Source organism: Ammospiza nelsoni, chromosome 1 (genome assembly GCF_027579445.1).
Source record: "Ammospiza nelsoni isolate bAmmNel1 chromosome 1, bAmmNel1.pri, whole genome shotgun sequence".
NCBI lineage: Eukaryota > Metazoa > Chordata > Aves > Passeriformes > Passerellidae > Ammospiza > Ammospiza nelsoni.
This window is the reverse complement of record NC_080633.1, coordinates 35,533,504-35,555,892: the sequence shown is the minus strand read 5'-3', so window position 1 is coordinate 35,555,892 and position 22,389 is coordinate 35,533,504. Positions and strand designations below refer to the sequence as shown.

At 40.2% G+C, this 22,389-nt stretch overlaps 1 protein-coding gene across 1 annotated transcript in view; it reads right to left on the bottom strand.

Moving 5' to 3' along the window:
- Positions 1 to 22,389, bottom strand: part of CHN2 (chimerin 2) — a 159,106-nt gene that overhangs the window by 44,022 nt on the left and 92,695 nt on the right. Inside the window, exons 5-6 of the mRNA XM_059487955.1 lie at positions 22,222 to 22,335; positions 20,279 to 20,564 (exon numbers count right to left, since the gene is read on the bottom strand). Coding sequence (XP_059343938.1) covers positions 20,279 to 20,564; positions 22,222 to 22,335 — 400 coding nt within the window. The remainder of the gene's footprint in view (positions 1 to 20,278; positions 20,565 to 22,221; positions 22,336 to 22,389) is intronic.

The window sequence follows — 22,389 nt, the reverse complement described above, 5'->3', positions numbered from 1 at the left end:
CCAGAATTTTAAGTTCTAAAAGGGAGAGTGTCATGTGTTGACCATCCTCCTTCAGGCTCTATCTGTTAAAGTGAACAATTTGCTGGAGCTGAGCCTCCACTACAAGGAGTTGGTATTATTCAACAGAAAAAATGCTGTGTAGAAAAATTCCCAATGAACTACATCAGCTGGAATCTTCTGTGTGCTGTCAAAAGCTTGTACTTTCCCTCAGCCTTATCTGAGTAGTTTTCAGCAGTCAGAGAAGAAAATCCAGCTTGACACATATGTGGAAACCTCCCAGCCAAAAGGCTGAGGCTGAGCAGAAGAATGTTTTTGGGTCTTTTTCAAATAGAGAAAATCAGACATTTATCCCTCAGCCCAACCAAGATAGCAACTCACCTGGAGAACAGTGCCACTGAGGAAGAGAAGGAAGCTCAATTTCTGATAGCACTTGGAATAAGGGCAATCAGAGAAATGGAGAACAAGTTTTAGAAGCAGCCTAATCACAGATTTAAAACAAACCAAACCTAGAAGATGCCATTTGTTGCCTATTTTTCTGTTGTATTTTTTTTTGTATCACTGAGTGCACGTAACTCCAAGCATAATCTGGGGAACTGGAGTTTGCAAACTGGTTCAGAACAGATTGTCCTGAATGATTCTAGTGTCTACTCAGGTACAAGACCCACTCTGGAGGCTCTTCTCACCCCTTCTGCAAGGAGGCAGTGTATGTTTCTTAGCTAGGGACCTAACTCCATCACAGAAGGGTGATGCCCCTTTCCCCAAGAGCACTCATTTTGAGGGAAGGAGGTAAAAAAGAGAAGTTTTTTCAGAGATCTCTGATAGATGAGGAAAAGGAAAGAGATTTTTTTATTAATTTTATCTGCTGTAGGTAAAGATAAGGGCTCTTTGTCCCTCCCAAAGCTGCTATTCCCAGGAGCTTAAGGCAGGAGCAATTGTTCTCTTCCCTTCAGTCCACTTGAAAAGAGAGAAGTCTGGGAGCTATATGCCAGTCAACTATGTGAAAAACAGCTCAAGAAGAACCTCTTTTTTTTTTTTCCCTCAATCCCATGTAAAAACACCAGCCACTTTTTGGAGAGGAAGGACTCACCCTCCTCACAATTTCAAATGAGCAGGTCTCAGACATTTGGTGAAGTGCCCAACTCCCTCACAGACACATTTTCTTCCAGCAGCTATCAATAAGTGAAAATTGTGGTCAGCTACACCTGTGGTATTCAGGGAAAAGCAAAAGTAGGTTTTGTTTCTTTTTTAAGCCATTTGAAGCCAATCTGTGAAATATATTAAGCTGGCAAGTCACAAACACCCAGAAGCAGGTTGTGTGGCACTGGTTGAAATCAGTGGAGCCCCTGCAGCTATGTATTTTGCAGATAAAAGTATGTTTACAAAGATAGGGTGGAATAAAAGGTAGAGGTACACTTATACTCTCAGGAAGGTAAAAAATATGCCTAGAAACTGTACCTATGGAGCTTAAAATATTATTAAAAAGAGAAAGTAATATCAGCTTCAAATTAGAAGGCTGCCTTAGAAATGTGATTGCAGTGTATGTCAATCTCTTTTGCCACTTGCCCTATCTTTTGAACCAACTGACTGATTTGAGCTGAAATTGATGGAGCAACAGTCTGAGTCTCATGAAACTTGATAGCTTGACTGAGGTGAGAGATGTGGTCTGAGCTGCTGTGCTCTCTCCTGACCAGCCTGGCAGCAATGCCTTCTGCCTCCTTTGCAGGTGGTGAAATGAAAAGGAAATAAGGGGAGAAGAGGGTAGAGGAAGGAGGAATGGATGTGAGGGATGGATGTGTGAAAGGTCTGGAGGGATGGCTGGGCTCCTCACAGAAGGGGGAGTACAGTGTGCATAAAGACAGAGCACAAGTGCACAGGGAAGCCAGGCATCACCAATTCCAATGCTCACAATAAAAAAAAAGCCCCAAGTGGCTTTAATAACTGGCTCCAAGTGTTTTGTGTCAACCAGAAATATCTGGAATTGCAGAGATTTATTCTTTTATGTATTGATAGATTTTAGTGCTTAAAATTTCAAGGCATTGCATATCTTTGCTATGGGACTCCCTTTAACCCCTTTGCTGCTGGTCCTTCTTGCATCTTCTGTGCTGCTGCAGAAGGTGACAGTTTTCCTTTGTTGTGCCGGTGCTCCATAGGCAGAAACCAGGGTATCTGTGTTGGGGTTTCTGAAGCATAAAGTGGGAAAAAGCCAAAAGAAAGACTTTTTCTTGTCCTGGGAAGGCAAGAGGGGAAATAATGAGGCAAACTAAGGGTGGCATAATGTGGTTTTTAGGATGATAACTTAAATAAAGGAAATAAAAATGATTGAAGGAAAACCCATGAGGTAAGGATGGGGAGATATTTCAGTGCATCAGATTGGAGATAAGTCTGCTGGTTTCTCATATGATGTTTTTACCAAGATCCTTAAGTTCTTAGAGTGTTAAGGCAAAATTCCTGCTGGGGGATGCTTCTGAGAGACAATTTTATACAGCAATTGAATTTGCAACCTTTGCTGCCCTTTATCACAGCTGACTGGGGTGAAATTTGTCATTTCCTCCAAGATTACTCAGAGCAACACCTGAGAACTTTGCAGGCAGAATCCCAACGTAGTATCCCAATCTGAGACCTAAAATGTTGAGGCTCAACAAGTTCGCTTGCTGGCAGGGAATGTAGAAGGCTGAGGAGAAACACAAAGCAGGCTGTGTTCTCAATCAGTCTGTTCTTTTTGGCTCCCAAAGTGCAGGTGCATTTAGGTTTTTCTCATGGAGCAGGTCTGAATTGCCTTCTTTCCAGTCTGGATGCCCAAGCTGTCACTGGTCTTTCTCCTCTCCCTTCCATGCTCCTCTTCCAAGAAAGCTACACATAAAAGAGCATGCCTCATGAAAAGCATCTACTTCAGGAGGGGAGACCAAGTCATCTACTGGGTTGAAAAGCCTTTCATGCACTTTTCTTCTCCCTAGAGTCACAGGAGAGCTCCCATTCCCACTTTGACTTCTGAAACAAATCAGCAAGGGCTTGAGCAGCCTTGTAGATATTGTCTGTCCTGATGTTGCTCTGATTAATCCTGCTATGACCAACACATTGTGATGTACATAATTTCCTCAGTTAATAAGGAAAAAGCTGAGATTGCCACACACTTAATGTCAGATATGAAAATACTTCCCAATGAGGGTTTCCCCCAACCAGCCTGGATGACTTTGAGGTAGTTAAAAAAGGGCAACAACAGCACCAACACTTTTCCCCTCTTTGTGTACATAAGCACACACTAAAAAAGGTGGTGTTTATATAGAAAAAAATTATTATGGACATAGAATTCCTTAAAATTTTTTGTTAAAAAAAAAGGGTGTATTCCACAAAAATAATGGTCCAATTCTTCAATGCCTGTTTTTAGCAGGCAGATCTTACAATAGCCTCAAGCTGATACAAGGTATTGGAGAACCAGATCAAACAGTTTCTTCATCTGGAACTTCTTTAACTTTACATAATTTTTATATTCATATATTAGTTGTAGTCAACATCTACATAAAAGTTATGGTATCCATTTGGGGCCAAAAATAATTAGTTTTATTTCTTAATAATCTTTTTTCTTTAAATAATGGTAACCCAACATTTATCACAATTTATCATATTCCCTGTATATTTTAAAGGGTTGCTCCTAAAAAATAAATACTGTAGCTTAGCTGGATCCAACCCTTCATTATATATTATATCTTACATATATATCTGTAATACATGGCCATTTTGTTCTGAATTTGGAAGACTTCTTTCCACTTGTTTTTGTGCCTTCAATGTCACTTAAGACTAAAGACAGATAAGAAGGCAATTTCTGTATATTACTCAAAAATTCCCATGTTTGATCCTTGAGAGTTTGTTTAGAAATGTGTACATGTTGTTTAAACGAAAAGGGAAGTCAACAGATACTAAGATCTGCCCAGACAGATATTTATTTCATATTTTTGATGTTTGGTTTTTTATCTTTGCTTCTCTGGAAGTGATGTCACTTGTCAGAAGAAATTTTTAATGCTCTGTTCCTTAGTAGCAGCAACAGGAAGTCACATTTCTTATCATGTTTCTCTTGCAACAGAATCTGGATAAACCTCAAGCCTCATTATGCCAAAATTATTTGTCATTTCACCCCTTATAAGAGATTCATGTTGCTAAAGAAGGATTGAGGCTGATCTCCTACCCTTCAGGTTAGTATCCAAACAATGGGAAAGATTTTCAAATATCCAGTGGGAAAAGGTATAAATAAAATCTGGTGCTACGCATTCTTCCTTCTCTGGGATTAGGCTGGACACCACAACACAGCTATGACAGTTATCATGTTTGGTCATCCCACAGAGAGGCAAAGGATGGGACAGGAAATCAGAGCTTGGTGCTGCCTCTTCCTAAGGTCCAGACATCTGAATTTCTTCTTCTAACCATCAGCAGGAACCTACTGCTGGAGTTTCCCCTTCACTGAAGGGTGGCAATGGCAGTAATTCAATATTTCATATCCTGGGGCAAACTGGTGGTGACTCTTTGTAGCAGCTGGTATATGGGGCTTTTAAAAAACCCAGTGGGTTTGTATTCCTGCTGCCCATCAGCTCAGGCACTGCCTCTCCTGTCCCTCTTGCCTGGTGGAAGAGCCTGAAGCATAGGCTGAGGTGACTGCAGTATTGGAACACAACGTTCAGTTTTGTTGCCTATCCCTCTGAACAGAGCAGCAGAATTTCTTCCGAAGTGACAGCACAGCAGTTGTATTTTTAACAAAATATAAAATAGAGAAAAAAATTGATTACTGCTGTGGGACATATACAGACCACATCTTTAGCTTCAACAATAGCTCCTTATTTTGAAGTGTCTCCTTCAAAAGATGTGGCATCTAACCACATCCACGGTTTCAACGTTTTTAGAGACTGTATTTCGAAATCACTCTCCCCAGCTTCTGGCTTGGACAGTCTTATACGTCAGAACAAGTTCCCTGGACTCCTTTATTACACCACCAAAAGTTCTCAAGCTTGATTTTGAGAAGAAAAAAGTAAAGCCCTGTAAAAGCAGGTAATGAGACTGAACAGAAGGGCTCAAAGCTAAGGAAGGTAAAGCTCAAAGCACCATTACCAGAGATACACCCATGAGGCCTCAGCAAAGTCATAGATGTGGAAGCTGCAAAATGTTTAACTGGAAAAAGAACATTCTATTTACTAAGTCTCTCCTAAGCACACAATGTGAAATTTTACTCAGAGTTGACAAACTGAGGTAGGGGGACCTGTTGAACCAAGGGATGAACTAAGAGCCAAAAGCTGCTACGTTCAAACCTTTGCTCCCATCTCACTGTCTGCAGCCAAAGGCTCACCACATCCCTGTGCTGCTACGTTTGATGCAAATTGCATGCTTGTCTACTCATCTCAGGGAAGATTTATTAAAGGCAAGGGAATTTGGAAATTCAAGCTTTGGCAACTAAAACTGATGAAATCTGTAGCTCTATCCCTTCTGTATTTGTCTTATGCTTACCCACAGAGATGTACTAAAAATTCTGCAGTTTTTAGGTCCAGAAGTCTGAACTATCAAGAAATCTATAAAAGTGTAATTAAGGCAAAATGTTTTGACTTTGGCATTACGCCACACAAGAACGTTCAAGGAAAAAGGCTGATGACTGAGAACAGCAAGCAATTTTTTTCAAAGGCTTTAATGCCATTTGTGCTATTGTTTCTGTCTCTCATGGCTCCGTAGTTCCTTCACAATAGCTGTCTTTTCTGTGTTTGTCACTGAGATCAATAAAGACATGTTAATTAAAAGAAAATCTGCTGGAGGTTGTACTTTTCTGTTGGGATTTATCACAGTCTTTGGCAGCAACACCTCACTGGCCCTGAGTACAATGCCAAAGTAGGCTTGGTCTTGGCTTGTCATGGAGACATGCTTGGGTACAACCCTGACCTTCAGTGACAGTTCCACTGGCACACGTGTGCCTCCTTAACACCTCCCCCAAAATACACCCTCCTCTACAGACTGACTTCTGCCAGCTGTCAAGTATACAAAACACCTTGGGCATCAATGTTACTATTCCAAATAAACCATCATGAGACCATATTTACAAAACAATCCTAATTACCATAGCCCCCGACACATCACTCTTGAGCAAGACAGATCTGCACTTCTGTCCTAAAGCCCCTGTTTGTGCATCTTTGTTTTCCTGCTTTCCTTTCTGCGAATTGAAGAAGTGTCCACATGCAAAGTCTCTTGTGCAATAGCAGTGGAGATAAGGTCTTAGTGGAAGCCATGAGGAGGGATCTCACAAGATACAGATATTAATTCATGGCTACATACAGAGGTGAAGGGCAGATGGTGAAGAACTTTCCATTATTTGGTTAGCAAATGCCAATCACAACAACACAATGGGTTCTCAGTACAGAGGTCCACCAATGGACTAACTGGGCTGTCTAAAATCGCAAGGCACACAACCAGCTCAGTAATATGGATTCAAGTTCCACAGAATGTGCACTGATAATGGAAGGAGAAAAGCATCCTGTGATGCTCTGTGTGACAGTTACTTTCACCAGGCTCAGAAAAAGCAAGCCAAAAAAACCTCCAGCACTCCCCAAAAAAAGACACTCTGCTGAAAATAAAACAGACAGTTCAATGCTCATTACTGTGCATTTTGCCTGCACCTGTGTGTGGGCTGAGAATCCTTTTTACTAAGTTTCTTGCTTTTTAAATATATCACAAACACATGCACAGACAAAACATGAGGCATAGACCCTTCAGAGGCAGACTAATGTCAGCACTTCAGCCTCCTGGCTGTCAGGTCTGATTCCAAATAACCTTTTGTCTTCTTGTTCCAGCTACTAAATTACAGATCAAGTGAAAAATGTAACTATGCCCCAAAAGGCCATGGATAGCATCTTGGAATACAGTGTGTTGTGAACAGAACAACAATAATAAAAAGATAAACTAGTATTACCTGTGGTGCATGGCTAATCCAAAATGCTTTGCAGTCCCACATGAGCTATTATGAAACTGCTTCCTATTTGCCAATTTCTCTTTTTCAAGGATACAAACAGTTCCTCCCACATCCTCCTATTCCCCTGGCTCTTTTTTGAAGCCTTGTGAAAAATACATCTTCCCTACTGCAATAAGTACTCAGTTATACTGTTACCAGATTCTACTGTATTGGTTTTTATCTTGAGGATGATGCAGAACTTGTGTTTTTTTAAACACCAGCTGAGAATATCAAGAATTATTTTCTATGCACAAATTTATCTGCTAATTTTTTACAAAAGGAAAAACTATAAATAATTTTTAGGAATACATTTTTTCCTCAGTTGGCTCTGGTAATGTTATATTAGATTGGAAGTGCTATCAAAAATGGAATTAACTTCTTTTTTAATTTGTTGATGGAATATTAAATATTCAAGGACTTTCTTTGCATTCTTGCACACATCTCTAAACACACAAATATTCAAAATACTAAATTATTCCTAGCACCAGCTGACAAGAGAAAAGTAGGTGGTGGTGGTAGAGTGCAAACCTCCACAGTTGTTAAGCCAATTTACATACAATCAGAAAGGCTGCTGGTGGCTGAAATTTTTAATCTCTTCTTTCTTATTAGTGTCATGATTCTTACCCTTATTCAGGTACTTGAACTCGTGTTTTAAAAGGAAAATAGGCAATAAACTGGAAAAGTATTAACGTTTCAGCTACTGTCTTTTTATTTGCAGCCTTATACCTCAAATACAACTTGCAGAGGATTCAAGGTCCCCATCTCCATCTGCTAGCACCAAAGAGGGTTTTTCTGAGTCTGAGAAGATACAAACATTTATTACTCCACAGACAGCTCAGGCTGTGCTTGCTCAGGAGGCTGGCTCAGCACAGCCCCAAGGCCCTGGGCCCTGGAGATGTGCATCACCACACATTGGTGCACATTTCTAGTCCTGGGCAGCTCTAATGGGACAGCAATGCGCCTCAGCCCGTGGCTATGCAGGCTTGCTCTCATTTCAGTATCACACCTTTGTTTGAGAGCATACACTTTGGCCTACTAAGAAAGAAAACGCTACAGGTACCCTAGCTACCTTTTTATTTTTCTTTTTTTTTTTTTTTTTTTATATTTGCAACATCAAATTTGTGAGAAATAGAACAAAGGAAATCAGAGAATATTTTGTATTTTCTCATGAAATTCTGTGTCTGTAGCTGGATGATACACAGCTTGTATGTGGAGAAGGAAGCAAGACATGGAATTGAGAGCTCTTTAAAAAACCACACATGGAAAAATACCCTACAAAGTATCATGTGGAAATTATATGAATCCTGCATTGAATGTGGTGTCTCATAAAAAGCAAGTTATATCACATGATGACTTGACTCTGTTCAACTGGGATTCTGCCAGCCCACAAAGAAACCACAATCCAGACTTTTCTCTTAATTCCTAGTACTTTGAGGTCTATGAGGAACCAAATCAGGTGAATAATATCCTTGAAAATACTCTCTTTAGTCCAATCTCTGGCAGTATACTTCAATTTCAGCCATTCTGGAAGTGCCTTAAGTTCTGTCTGCAAATTCACTTGGCTTCAACATTGGCAATGCATTATAGACCAGATGGATTTAGGAAAGTCCACTGATTGGATTGATCAAATTAAAGAAAGAACAAGAGAGAAATAAAGAAAAACATATTTTTCCTCTACTTCCTAAAATATATAAAGAAATAGAATTAATTTATTTGAAACAGTTTCCCAGGTGTCTCTCTATGTACTCAGGTTGCAAACCGCAGTTTAATGAATGCAGCCTGGCAGCAATCAGGGATGCAGCCATGGACATGCAGGACAGCTGCTCACTGTCCAAACTAAGTGCTGCTCTATTAGTACTATCCTGAGCCCTGCAAAAATAACAGACATAAAACCCTTTACAGAATATGGGCATCAGAACTACTGAAAATGGAAACAGGCATAAATTCATCTTTGTGGTACAAACCACTAAGACTGTCCTGATGCCAGAGCACAGATGCTTTGGATGCAGTTTTGATGTCCTAATGCAAGCTGTTAAAATCATAGAATCACAGAATAGCTTGGGTTGGAGGGGACTTAAAGATCACCTAAACCCAACACCAGGCATGTCTGGGGCACACCTAGAGTGAAGCAAGGAGAGGATCTATCTCCATAATCTTGTTCCTATGGCAAAGTCTATTTTCCACACTTCTCAGCACTGGCATAATGAGCACATCCCTACATATTTAGCTCCCTTTTTATATGGCCAACCTTGTTTGTTGGTCTAACACTCTACAGTTCTGTCAACTCAGGTCCATACATGAGTTATGGCAGAGCAGACTGACAGACAATAGCATTCATCCCAGAATTCTGGCTGGTGGGGCACCTACAACTCCCTTCCAGGGGAGCTGCAAAAACCTGTGCAATCAGCAATATGGATATCTCCTGCATGAACAAAGTTCATCTTCACAGTATCTGCAGTTAGTCCAAAGGATCTCTCTGTCAACTTTGAGCAGGCAAAATGAACAGTATTTTTTTGGTAGAGGCTAAGTGCTCTGCCATGGTGATGACTGTGGTCCTGGCTTTTCTCAAGAATGAACTGTGTGAAAAGGTTTTTTTTCACACAATAGAAGACAGCTGCATTTATTCTTTCACCAACAGAGAAGCAACAGCATACATTAAAACTGCAGCCTGGCTGATGTAAAACGTGTCGCACAGACATGCAGAATAAAAACATATTTTCTGCTAGTAAGTATTTAGCCCTAATCATTGCATGCCATTACTTTAAAATTTCAGCTCTGAAATCAAAAGTTGTGCTTTTTGTTCACATAAAAATAAATGTGTGCTTGATTTGAATTTTTAAATACTTTACATATTGCCACATCAAACAAGTACATCATATGATGTCTTTGCATATTAACCCCTGCCACTATTTACATAAGTCCTCTGAGACTGGACCCCTCTGTAGGACCATCTCCATGTACACACCTATTCCTTACAGCACTGCATTTCACAATCTGTTTTAAAACAAAAGTGAATTTGAGAGGCTAAAGACTAACTCTAAGGCTGAAGTAAGCAATGGTGTTGTTGTGCCACATTTTTTAAGAACAAGATGAATGCCTGTTGTCAAAAAAAGGCATTGGGTGGTCATGTTCCCATGAAACCACTCATTGCACAAGCACAAATGGGTGTCAGCAGTGCAAGATACCCTAAGTCAGTCCCCAGAAACTCTTAAGTAAACATGCCACCTAGTGTTTGATTGTGACAATTTCATTCATAAATCATCTTGATTGATTCCTCCCAAACTGTTCCCTGCAAGTTTAGGTTGTATAGAGTCTAGGCAGATTTATCTGGAAATGCTTTCTCCAGATTTGCCCCCTCCCTCCCCCACAAAAAGCCCTGTCTCAACTTCTGCTTTGCTCCCCATAAACTCTGTCAAGCTACACTCCTAGCCCGTCCTTTTTTGAGGAGCCCACACCTCAGACTGCCATGAGCAATGCAGAAGGCACTGAAAAGGGACCTCAGAGGGTCATCTCTGCTGTCAAGGTCCAAGACAAGCCTGACAGACTTGTCAGAAAAGCTGCCTTGTACCACCTGCCAAACGGCACCTGGCACAGACAAGCTTCCCACATCTCCCTGCCTGAAGGTACTGGGCACAATTATTCACCTGGGAAGGTGAAGCACTGTTTCTACCTTACAGCTTGCCAAAACTGATGAGTCACCAAAGCTATAGGTACTGGTTTGATAGATGGAACCAGCGGAAGATCAGGGAATGCTGCTTTCAAAGTATAACATCTCCAAAAGCAGAAGATAATTTCCCTTGAAGACATGGCAATCTCCTCCTTTGTCACCTCCAGTTCCTGTCCAATAGTGACACACCTGGCTTAAATGCAAACAATGCTCCCAAAAGAAGAGCTACTGCATATATGTGGCTTGGCTCCTTTCTATGCACTTAAAAACCACCAAATTCTCCTCTTACAAATCCTAATGAGGTTCTCTTGATGCTTCTGTCATGGATGCTCATTATGCTCCTAGGGATTAAATTCCTGTACTGAGTGACATCATAGTTCAAACTGTCCTGAGTTTTTGGTAATGTCTTGTTTGCACTTTTTCCAGATCAATAAAAATCTTAAATCAAACTCCTGTTCCTGCAGTACTTCATCAGCCACTTTCCCCCAGCTCATCAAGTTGCTGTCTATCTCTGTTCTCTGCTTGAAATTCCTCTACCTATTTTTGGTCTGTGTAACTATGTTCATGAGCCAACCAAATTTGAATTAATGTCAAGAGTGCAGTTTCATGAGAGATTGTACTACTTTACTAAAAATCCAATTATTCTGCATCTGCTGCATTCTTTTCACTTGGTACTTTTGTAAATCTACCAAAAAGGCAATCAAGTCTAACTGGCAGCATTCCTTCTTTATAACCATGCTGACGACTGTGTGCAGTCCCACTGATCTCCAGGGCTGGGAATGCATTAAAAGGAAGAGCCCACTGTTACCATTTGTACTTGTCACTCCACAGCGTCCTCTTTTCCAAATATGAGCAGTTTTTATAACTGGTTCCTGAACTTTGGAGTCCAACCTCAGCTAAGAGCAGTCAACAGCACTGTGCCCACTACCAGCTGTCTCCTGGCCAGGCTGCTGCCTTCCCCTGCCTGGCAGAGCCATCAAGCTCTGTTAACTGAGACTGTGCCCAACTTTCTGCTGCTGAGCCAGCCTAAAGGTGACCAGGGAGATACCTGCACCTGGATTCCCGGTATCCCAGCTGCAGGATGTGGATGCAGGCTGCTAACCTGTGTCTCTGCGGTGAGAGACCAGATGAGAGAGGACACCAGGATTGTGGCTGCAGTTAGCGCCTCACTGGTGCAGTGGCAATTCTGAACTGAAGGCTGAATGTCCCCTTGTCCCAGGGGGAGGAATCAAATAACTGGTCCTACTTTAGTACATTGTCTTCATCTAGCCAAGATGAACCAGAGCCTACATAATATATTTTCAGACATAGAAAACCATAGAGAAATAGGATTAGAGGGTACTGTGAGATGTTTTTCTCCTGCCTGCCTCAGGTACCCATGCTATCTGTGCCATTTCTGCCAGATGTTTTCTAATATGTTTCTATGCCTTCTGATGAGGGAGATTTTGTCACTCCCTCAGGCGCTCTAGCCCAGCATTTCATTATTCTTTCTTTTCGCCCTTAATAGCTAACCTGCAATGCTTATCACTGTATTTCAGTCCTATCATTTCTTGTCATATTCAGCATGAACACAGAGGACAGGTTATTTTTTGCCTTATAATTAACCAAGCCAATGTATGACCTAGACACGCACATCGCTTAAAATACTTTTTTTCTAATCAAAATATAAAGGAAAATTACTACTCACAACCTAAATACTCTCTTTTTAACACTAATTCTGAGTCCTCCACTACCAGAAATTAATCTCTTTCTTATATTTAAGAAGTTGAACACTTGTCTTCCAATATCAAAACATTGCAGTTTAAAGGCGCTTGTAAAATTTTAGTGCCTATTCCTACAAGATAATTAAGTATAGATTTTTATTTAAAAAATGCCTTTTCATTTTCCAGTGGCTAGACAAATGAAATGTTTATGCTAAAGGCTCCATCCCAATCCCTGCAGAAGTTTGTTTATATAAATTGAATGCCATCAAACTGTGTAAAGAGTATAAAAGCCAAGAAAATATACTCATGTAAGCTTTTTATTTTTAGTACATCAAACTAAGCATGGTTTTTATGCAACAAACATTTAGCTTTAGTAGAATTATTAATAAGATCATAAGAGGAACATACTCCAGAGAAAAGGATCAATTTATGAATTTGATAGAGCCTACCTGCAGATAGACAGAACTGTACTTGAAGAGACAAGTGGCGTTTGCCTTAGGAGTACTATAAGCACTTCTGGTGTCCTGAATAATTTTTAGCACTAAACTGAAATTCTCATCTGAGAAAATTTCAACCTAATTGTGATGTTCACATTGTTTCCATTTGGCTGTCTTTCTAAAATACTGGATTGGAAAACACCATGATGGTATCAAACTGGATATTTACCTTTGCTCCATATGCTTAGCAACGCCCTGAACTGCTCCAAGACTCAGTGAAATCCTTGGGGGTCTTCCCCTTAATTCAGCAGCATATGGATCAGATTATACCCATTGCATCATGTCATTTCTGTAAGTCAGTATTGTATCCAACTTACAAGTTCTCTTCAGGCATAATCATATCACTTATTCTGCTTGAGGCAAAAGTCATGAATTCTAAGCTGACAGTAATAACATAAACCAGGAACCTGGAGAGATGTTGACAGTTCAGAGAAGCAATGTAAGCAAATACTTGGCTATGGAACCTCTCTTTCTCTCGATTCCCTTAATTTACACTACTGGTATAATTGATAAGAATTATTCCTTTCAAAAATCCTTCTTTAATCAGTCTAAATAGTTAGCAGTTCCACAGTCAACTACTGTCTATTCTCCCTAAACATAGACAGCCAGAGGGAAGGAATTGAAGCAGAAGCTTTCCACAATTTTACTTTGGCAGCTTTTTAATTTTTATTTCTTATATAGTGTCTATTTTATATTTATGATGTACTAAATAAACAAAAAGCTGCTGAGACACAGCTGGAAAATACAAAAGAATGCCAACACTGAAGGGCAAAAGAAAATTATCAGCTGAATATAATTTTGGTATGATGCTGTTTGTAATTTGAAATAAAAAATTATTAAAAAATATATGCTGGTAGACCTACTGTATTGATATAAACTCCTCCTTGCTGTGCTATAATACCAACGAGTATTCTGGATGGAATCACTCCTGAATTGCTAACAGTTATTTAAAGAGAGTCAGCTATGTAGTTAAGTACTCGTGTCAAGGCACGCTACAATTAAGTACGTACGTGTGGTAACCTGTGTGTAGAATGTTACTCTTGCAGGACAAGCCTGAGTGACTGATGAAAGGAATTCATTACTCCCAAAGTCATTTTGATGTATTAGTTTGTTGCTTCTAGCAGCAAAAATGCCACACACCTTTTATCATTGCATGTATTACTTAACCCTGCAGATAAAGGCCCCCTTTGTGTACAGGATTTATGTTGCTTTTTATCAGTGTGCTGTCTGAGCATCTTCTGGGAAAAATCAGTTCTGCCAGGGAGAAGTCCCTTGTGAATTCTGTGGCCATGCATACAGGAGTGTGACTGTAACCACTAATAAAAGACAATGGTGGGCTGTTAACATCCATGTAGAACTGAGCACTTTAATCTTTTCTGACCAAGCATGCTGCAAAAACAAGGGAGCTGAGGGCAATGTAAAATACACCACACCAAATTATCGGTGCCTTTTCAGCCCAGAGCCTGCAGGAACAGATGCTTCTGCTCCCTACCTTCTTAACCCCAGGATCTGCTGCTGGGGCAGCACTGTACCCTGCAGCCCTCCTGTGGAGGGAAATGCTCAACATCTGGATAGACATCCCAGTAGAGAATTAAACACTGTCTAGAAACCTGTAATAGGATCATTAGAGGTTTAGAGGAGCTGCAGAATGGGAAGAATAATGAATAAATGAAAGACTGAAAAGATTTCTTTATTGTTGGCTAATAGCAGTACCTGTAGAAAATTCAATAAAGAGACAAAAATGGAGCTGCAAGATGAGGCTAAAAAGCCTTGAGAAAGAGATGTGGTGTGAATAACAATTGAAAAGTGTCAAATATCTACAAAAATTGAACCAAATCATATGTTGTCTTAAAATTGACTGCCTCTTGTACACTTTCGATGTAAGAAAAACAGCAATGCCCTTAAAAATTTAGTTCTATAACCAGATTACATCTCCAGTTAAGGGATGTTGGAAAATAGTCCTTCCTGGAAGTCTTGCATTTTCTTCTATGGGAAACTGTGTGAGCAGCATGACTAATGAGGACAGCAATATCAACTTCTAGCAAAGTTATTCTTCCTTTTCTGTCACCTTTGCCCTAATAGGAATAGCTTTCTTATCTGTCTATTACTTGTGCGCTATTTTCTGCCACAGAAATCTACAGCCTCCCAGACTTCATAATATGCGAATCATTTCAGCTCTTTAGTTCTAGCTGCAATATTAACTGTGGGCTCTGTCATTTGCACTTCAATGTCTAGTGATGAGTTCCACCCAAACACAGACAGAGAGGTTGCCATGTCAAACAGCAACACAGAGTTTTCTGCACTGTCCTGCTGTTAAGCAGGAACAGCTCGCTCTTGGTTTAGCTCAAACTCTGCCCTGCTCTGTACAGGCCATCACTGCTAAATGCCTCATGCTGCTTCTGGCATGTACTTGGAGCCAGAGAGGGAACAAGCAGCGCAGCCCAGGCTGCAAGCAAACTCATATTTCATGTACAACCGGTATGTTTGAACCGACTGAGCCAGATCCGACCAGGAGAGAAGGTGATGGGAGCTTTGCCAGGACCCAAGCAAGCAGAGACCTGGCACTGGAAAAAGCCTTCCTTAATCTTTACTGCACTTACAACAGTTTGTCCTCTTTCAGATAGGTTAAGATCATTCTTTTTGCAAACACTTTAAGCTCAAATGCTGCCAAGGGTTTTCTTTAACTCCAGCCTGCTCTTCTCATCAGACCAGCACAGCAAAGAAACAAGTTGTGGGGCGCAGCCTTTGTCTGACACAGGGCACTGTGTCACAGCATCCAGGTCTCACCCAGGGACAGGGTGGTTCAGGAATGGGATGGGAACTGCAAGAGCAGGGAACCAGGATGGCTTCTCCATCAGCAACTGGGACAGCTTTTACCTGATCAGAGCATTAATGAAACTACAGCTTGTATTTACCTCCCATATTTCAATTCTTCAAATATATTTTCCAAATTACACTTGCTGAGGTGGGATTAGAAAGGGGTATTATTTTCTCCCTGTCTGTGGCACAAAGACTGCTGACTCAGTAAGGGTAGCATTTGCAGGGAAATGCAATAGCAATAAATGTTTCAGAAATACATATTTTACTGACAGATTACTGCAATTTTTTTCACTCCTATATGTGAAGATTAATTGCTTACAGCAGGTTACATTTCTCCTACATTCACCATTAACTTGAACTACTGGTAATTAATTACAGGCTGCACCAGTACCAGGTACTTATTTGCCCTACATTCTCTGGTATGTTTTCATTTGCCCCAAGTACAGCATTCCATAAGCAGAGCAAACATAAAGCAGGTGATCACAACTTTCCCAAGCTTAACTCACAACTCTAAAAAGACAACATGTGATCACCAAATTTTCTGGCATAAAAAACTCTATCCAAAATCCTTGTTGAACCTGGATCTTGTTAAAATGACAATCGCCTGCCCTGCTAAGAAAGAATTTGCAGCATGCTGTTCCCCTCACAACACTTCATTCCTAAAAATCATTGCAGTTCCTTTCAGATTAAAGATCTGTTACACTATTCAGGCTTAAATTTGGAATTTGTGTCCACAAATCAAGCACCTCTTCAAAATCAGACAGGAATAACTTTTGGATGAAACACCAGCATTAAGTATCTTAGAGCATAAATTTTTCTTAGGCCTGATATAAAAAAATGTTGTATAAAAAAAGCATGAATAACAACAGCTTAATCCAGCCCAATTATCACATCCCCTTCTGGAATGGGCATGACTCCACTAATTACAACCTCAAAGAAATTATCATTATGGGAACAGACAAGAACCCCAGGCAGTACCAAGGCATCTCATCCGAGTGCTGGCTTCTCCTGCCAGCCTGTGCCTTGGTGGCCCCCCTCTGCCAACCCACCCCACGGAAGGGTGGCACTGTGGTGACACTGAATAACCCCTGCTGCCATCCTGGGAGGTGACAGAACAGACAGACTCCCTGGACGGTGTTAACAAACCCACGGAGGAGATGAATGCCTTCAGCTGCACTTTCACACTCTGGAATTAGCTTCAGTATGAAACAAAATCTCACTTGTAAAGAGCCTAATTTCTTAGAAGAGAGTGATGGTGCTTAACCTTGGAGCACTGAATTCTCATCCTCCTCTTGAGAAATAATGGAAATTTCTGTCCTGCATGTCTGGCTTCCCCCCATCATTTCTGGATCATTCAAAACACTCTAGACAGCATTTTCAAATGAAACAGCCCAATCATCGTATCTTTTAATATTTTGCCTGTTCGGCTGGCCAGAGGAAAAAAACATGAATGATTTTTCACACAATCAGCAAAGAATTTACTTTGCAGAAAAACGCCATACTGAATATTCATTATCTTAGTTCTAGGTTTCTGAAATTTACTGGAGTTACTGAAGTGGGTGAAAGTTGCGATTTGTGGGAAAATCATGGCCTTTGTTTAAAATGCTGTACATCAGCCCCAAGCAAAATGTCTGATAGAACTCTCACTGAACTACCACTTTCCTGTAATATTCTTCTATTTTAGAGGATTTCTAAAGTTTCTATAAAAACAAACATGAAATTCTTTTTATCCCTGTTTTATCCTCATTTGTTAGTACTGACAATGGCTTGATAATTCACCAGTTTATTCCAATGCCTGGTCCATATTTTATCTGAGGCTACTGTGAGTAAGAAAATGGAAGATTACCGATGAGTCTCTGCTACCAAACCTCTCATGACTTCCCCCGGGAGCATTTGGATCAAAAGCAGCCATGGTAGGCTTCATCATACAGACTTCTGTGAGCTTTTTTTTAAAGTTGATAATATTTTAGTTGATGTAATCCTTTTTTTCCCCCACAGATTTGCATGAGATGATAGAAAACTACTGCTACTGGTAGAGAAGCCCACTGGGAGTCCTAATCATCAATATCAAGGCTTCAGCTGCTACACCAGGTCTTCAGCCTGAGCAGATCCCCTTGTCTATTTAGGCCCACTCCTCTTATAGCTGTGATTGCTCCTATTCCTCCTGGCAAGTAAAATATGATAGAAACAGCTGCTCTTCCTCCTTCTGCTTTTCCCCTCTGTGGGAGGAAGGCAGAGAGGGTTGCCAACAGTGTAGTTGCTTAGCTGAAGCCAGCTATTTTTACACGACAGCACAGCCACAGAGCCCAGCCTTGCAGGCTGCTCCTGCCTGCACGTACAGAAATCTAGATGAGCACAAGTCCTTGTAGGCCAAGGACCTGTCTTTCACATTAGAAACACCTCAGAGACAAATAATCCTCTAAACACATCTCATTTAGCAGCAATACAAAAGAGGACCTAACACAATCATTAATGAGGTCCAGAGGTGTGTTTTCACTATTGCCAGTGCATTACATCAACTCCAAACATTTTTAAGCACAGGTACTTGGAACTAAGAATGCAGCACTTTCTCACATTAAGCCAATAAAATATTTTTTTGAGCTATTATCAGGGAAGAGTCTTGTGCTGCATTTATATTCATATGAAGTAGATCAGGTAGCAGATGTGGCAGAAAATTCACTTATTTTTTCTCCTGGCTGAGTCAGTTTTAATCTGGAGTTGTTTGCTAGTGTCACCTATTGTGTAGCTGCAGAAAACCATACATCAATAAAAAGGCAGTGGTGAAGGCGAGAGGCCAGGGATCCCTTCCACAAGGGTTTGCCTTCTGCTGGTCTAAAAGGGTTTTTGCAATGCCTACTTAAAACTGCCCAACCTGAAGGATGGCAAGCACAACACAAAACATAATCTGTTATGGAATATTTGGTACTAGAGCAAACCCCTCTAAAGCCTTTGAGAACACTTGGAGAATAACAGAAGTCTTGCTCCTAAACTGCAAAGACTGTAAGTAAAACTAAACACAATTTTGAAACTGTACTTTTCCTTGTACAGATCAAATTCTTCTGATTTCCTAGAGAATGTAGCATGGTTTTCAATTGCCATGACTGCTTTATTACACTACATGCATGCAATAATATTTGCAATCATCCCAGTAATGACCCAGTTCCAGACGACCCTCTGGACCATTCCCTTACTTACACAGAAACACCTACACCAAAAAATCTGTCACAGTGCACTGTGTCTACTTCTTATTGTGCTTCAAATAAAGTAAAAATTTCCTTTTTTATGACTGTCACAGCATTTAAAATCACCCAGTGTCCAATCACAGAAATCAACTGAACGAGTATCTCAATGGCATTTATTCCTTTTGGGTATTACAACACCATTCAACTGAACCAAAACCTGCCATCACCAGTGGATTTATTTTGAAATAAAATGTGAATGGAGGACTTGTTATGCCCTTCTCCAAAGGCTTTCCCTGTATCAGTATGCCTTCCCTAAAAAATGTCATTGTCAATGGAATTGATTTGTTATAGAGGATGAATAGGTTTACATGTCAGGTCAGTTACTCAAGCAATTATTATTACTGAGAAATCCAAACCAGTAAATAATCAGCCAATGGGGATACGTGAACCCAATGGATGATCCTGCGAGAAATGCCCTTGAGATACGAGGATACATATAAAAAAGTTGATCTCTTCTATACTCGCTATGACTATATGACAGGAAATTCACTCACTGCTTTCCAAATAAAAACTGGCTCTAGTTTCCAACTAGCTGGCCAGCACACTGAACACTAAAATCAAGTCACTCTGCAGAAGTATGCTTAACAAATGTCAGGAAGTCAATTCAGCTCAAGGACCAGACTCAAAAACAAAGTTTTGTTTGACAGCTCTTGCTGCCATACCACCTGGGAAATGAAAATATCCACATGTCACTGCTTACAAGGCTGTTTCTCATATGTAAAATAATTTCTAATTTTAAATCTTCAGATGGCTGCTAACTGCACAAAATTCTCAGTTTATCATCATGTAAGTCCTAGTCCATACAACGTTTTGGGATACGAGCGTATATAAGAGAAGGAGATCAAGCAAAGCCCGCTTCAAATGAGAAGAGAGAGAAGAAAGGAGGCAAACAGGCAACATCCCAATTTCAGATCCATGAGAAGGAAAGAAAACACACAGTATCCCAATTTGAGACCCATCCACCAAAGGCTTGTCAGAGAAGAGGAGCTTTCAACCCCGTGCAGAAAGATAACCAACTTGAGCTGTGGTGAAGGGTCGGTGGGAACGGGATTCATAACCCTGCTGTGGAAAATGCTTGAGTATATATATGGACAAATATAACCTGTGACCAACTGAGATGCAGCTCCTAAGGCAAATGGTATATACCCATATATTTCCATGGTGAAAGCATTTACATTTGGTACTTATTAGAAAGTTTTTATCATAAGCTCCAGTCAAATATTAGTTGGGACCCAAGGTCATATTAACTTTGCAGGGGGATAGCAATACTTATTAAAGTACAGGAAAATAGAAACAGGTCCTCTGAGAAACTTTTTCTTCTCAGGTTTGATAGAAAGACTGCTATTAATTAAAAAAATTTTAAACAGAATACTTACCTTTTCAACAGGAGTATTTTCTTCACTTGTTACACTTGCTTTTCTTGATTCATTTTTTGTTCTGCTCAGCCTCCGGGACACTTTTTCTCTAAGCAAAGTGGCATATCCAATGTGCTCATATATGGGGTTTGTTGTCATTTTGGAAATATACTCAGAAGCCTTTGTTTCTATGTACAATGTTATCAAGCCATCTGTAACCAGATCATGGATTGATTCAAATCTCTTCTCCCCAACGAAGTGCTTCCCATCGTAGAACAACCTGTAGTTTAAAGTCTGATTACCAAATCTGCAAAAACCAGAAAATAAAAGAGGGAGAGAAGAAAGAAAGAGAGAATTCAGTGAAGGCTCTTCCATCATGAAGCATTTTTGAGATGCAGAAAGCAGGTGCTTAACCACATATGGGCATATTTACAGTAAATGAAGAGATGGACATCTACCAAGTAATCAAAATCTTAAGGGTCTGAATCAGGCTCTGTCAGGAAGCCAGGGAGGCCAAGCTCCTAATTCAGGGCCGAATTAAATATACAAAGTTCTGTGGGAAAACTCTAGCCCTATTTACAGCAGGTGTAACCCATTGGAATTTTTTAAGTGTTTTAATAATCCAGGTGTGTAGTAGCACATTCCGTTTGTGACACAGGTTGGAATCCCATCACTGATTAAAGCATTCAAAGATACACTATTGAGTTAAATGGTCCTTACATTGCATCAAAACTGCATGTCTGCAAATTTTGTTGGGACTTCAAATCACATGGTTTAAGCCTTTTATGTTTCACCCAGATTTTTCATATAAAATCCCAATTTATAATTAAATTCAGTTTTTGATTCTACAAATAATTATCCAGATGGAGTTAGAAAATGTTGTTTCATCAAAACAATAGGCATTTTGCCATAATTCTTATACTTTATTATTTTTTTTATTCTTCATTTTGAAATCTCCTCCAAAACTAAAAAAAAACGTGTTTGTTCTTTTTCAGCTGACACAAATTGATTTTAATTTACACCACTTTTTAGTTGGCATGACTCACCAGCTTTTCCAGCTTTACCATCTGCACATCAATACAAATTCTAAGCATGATTTCAGCACTGTATCACAGCTACTTGGGCTAACTCCTCAAAGGATTTTTCTTTCTGTCTTACTAGCAGAAGGGTAAAAATGCAGACTTGTAGTTTGTGTATATCTCACAGGAATAATAATGCTATAAAAATTGCAAAATATTGTCAAGGAGTTTGTTTCATCTAACTGAATATCTGTTCTCTTGCTAATACACAATGTCTTTAAGACCTGAGTGGGCAGGTTTTGAATGACACAGCTAAGGCAGGAAAGGCACCTGTGAGGGGCAGTGAGTTTGCAGCTTGGGCTCCCCCTGCATTTTTTGTTCAGTTGAATAGCAGACTTCTGCTTTGAGCAGCACCATCCAATGATTCACAATGTATTCCTACAAAAAACTTGAGCTCCTACTGGGGAAGAAAACTGCCAGTTTTCAGCTTCTGGATGTCATGATTTTCCAGCTTTATTTGGGGTTATTATCACAGATAGTTGTTGATGTTTGTACACAACACTGAGCTCAAAGGACAGCCTGGCTGTGTCCTCTACTGGGATGCATTCCTATTCTGTATTCACTCCCATCTTTTATAGAGTCTTGGAGGACAAGATTCATCTTTACAAAACTTAAATCTATGTTAAAAAAAAAAAAAAAACAAAACCCTGAAAATGGGCACTGCTTTTGAAAAAGGACTTCCTAGGCAGGTGCTGAAGGAGAGACTGGGTTGCTGCAGTACTGTGATGGTCAAAGTGCTGAGAAGAGGGTGTAAAAGCACTCTGGTGTCACACAGTGTTTCAGGTAATGGTGGAGACAGACTTCACTGAAAAAGGGACCAATATAATCCCCTCCATTAAGCACAGTTACATTGGAACCATAGGCCTCTACTAAACTAGCATTTACCTGAGAGCAAGGGTGTAGCAGCCGGGTTGCCGCTGGCTTTCTCTAAGAATATACGCTCCTTCTACACCAGCAAGTATTTCATCTGCTTGCTCCCGAGAAATGATCCCGTGAAACCTGAGGGGAGATATTGCAGTGACTTACAGAATAATCCAACCAGAAAAACACCCT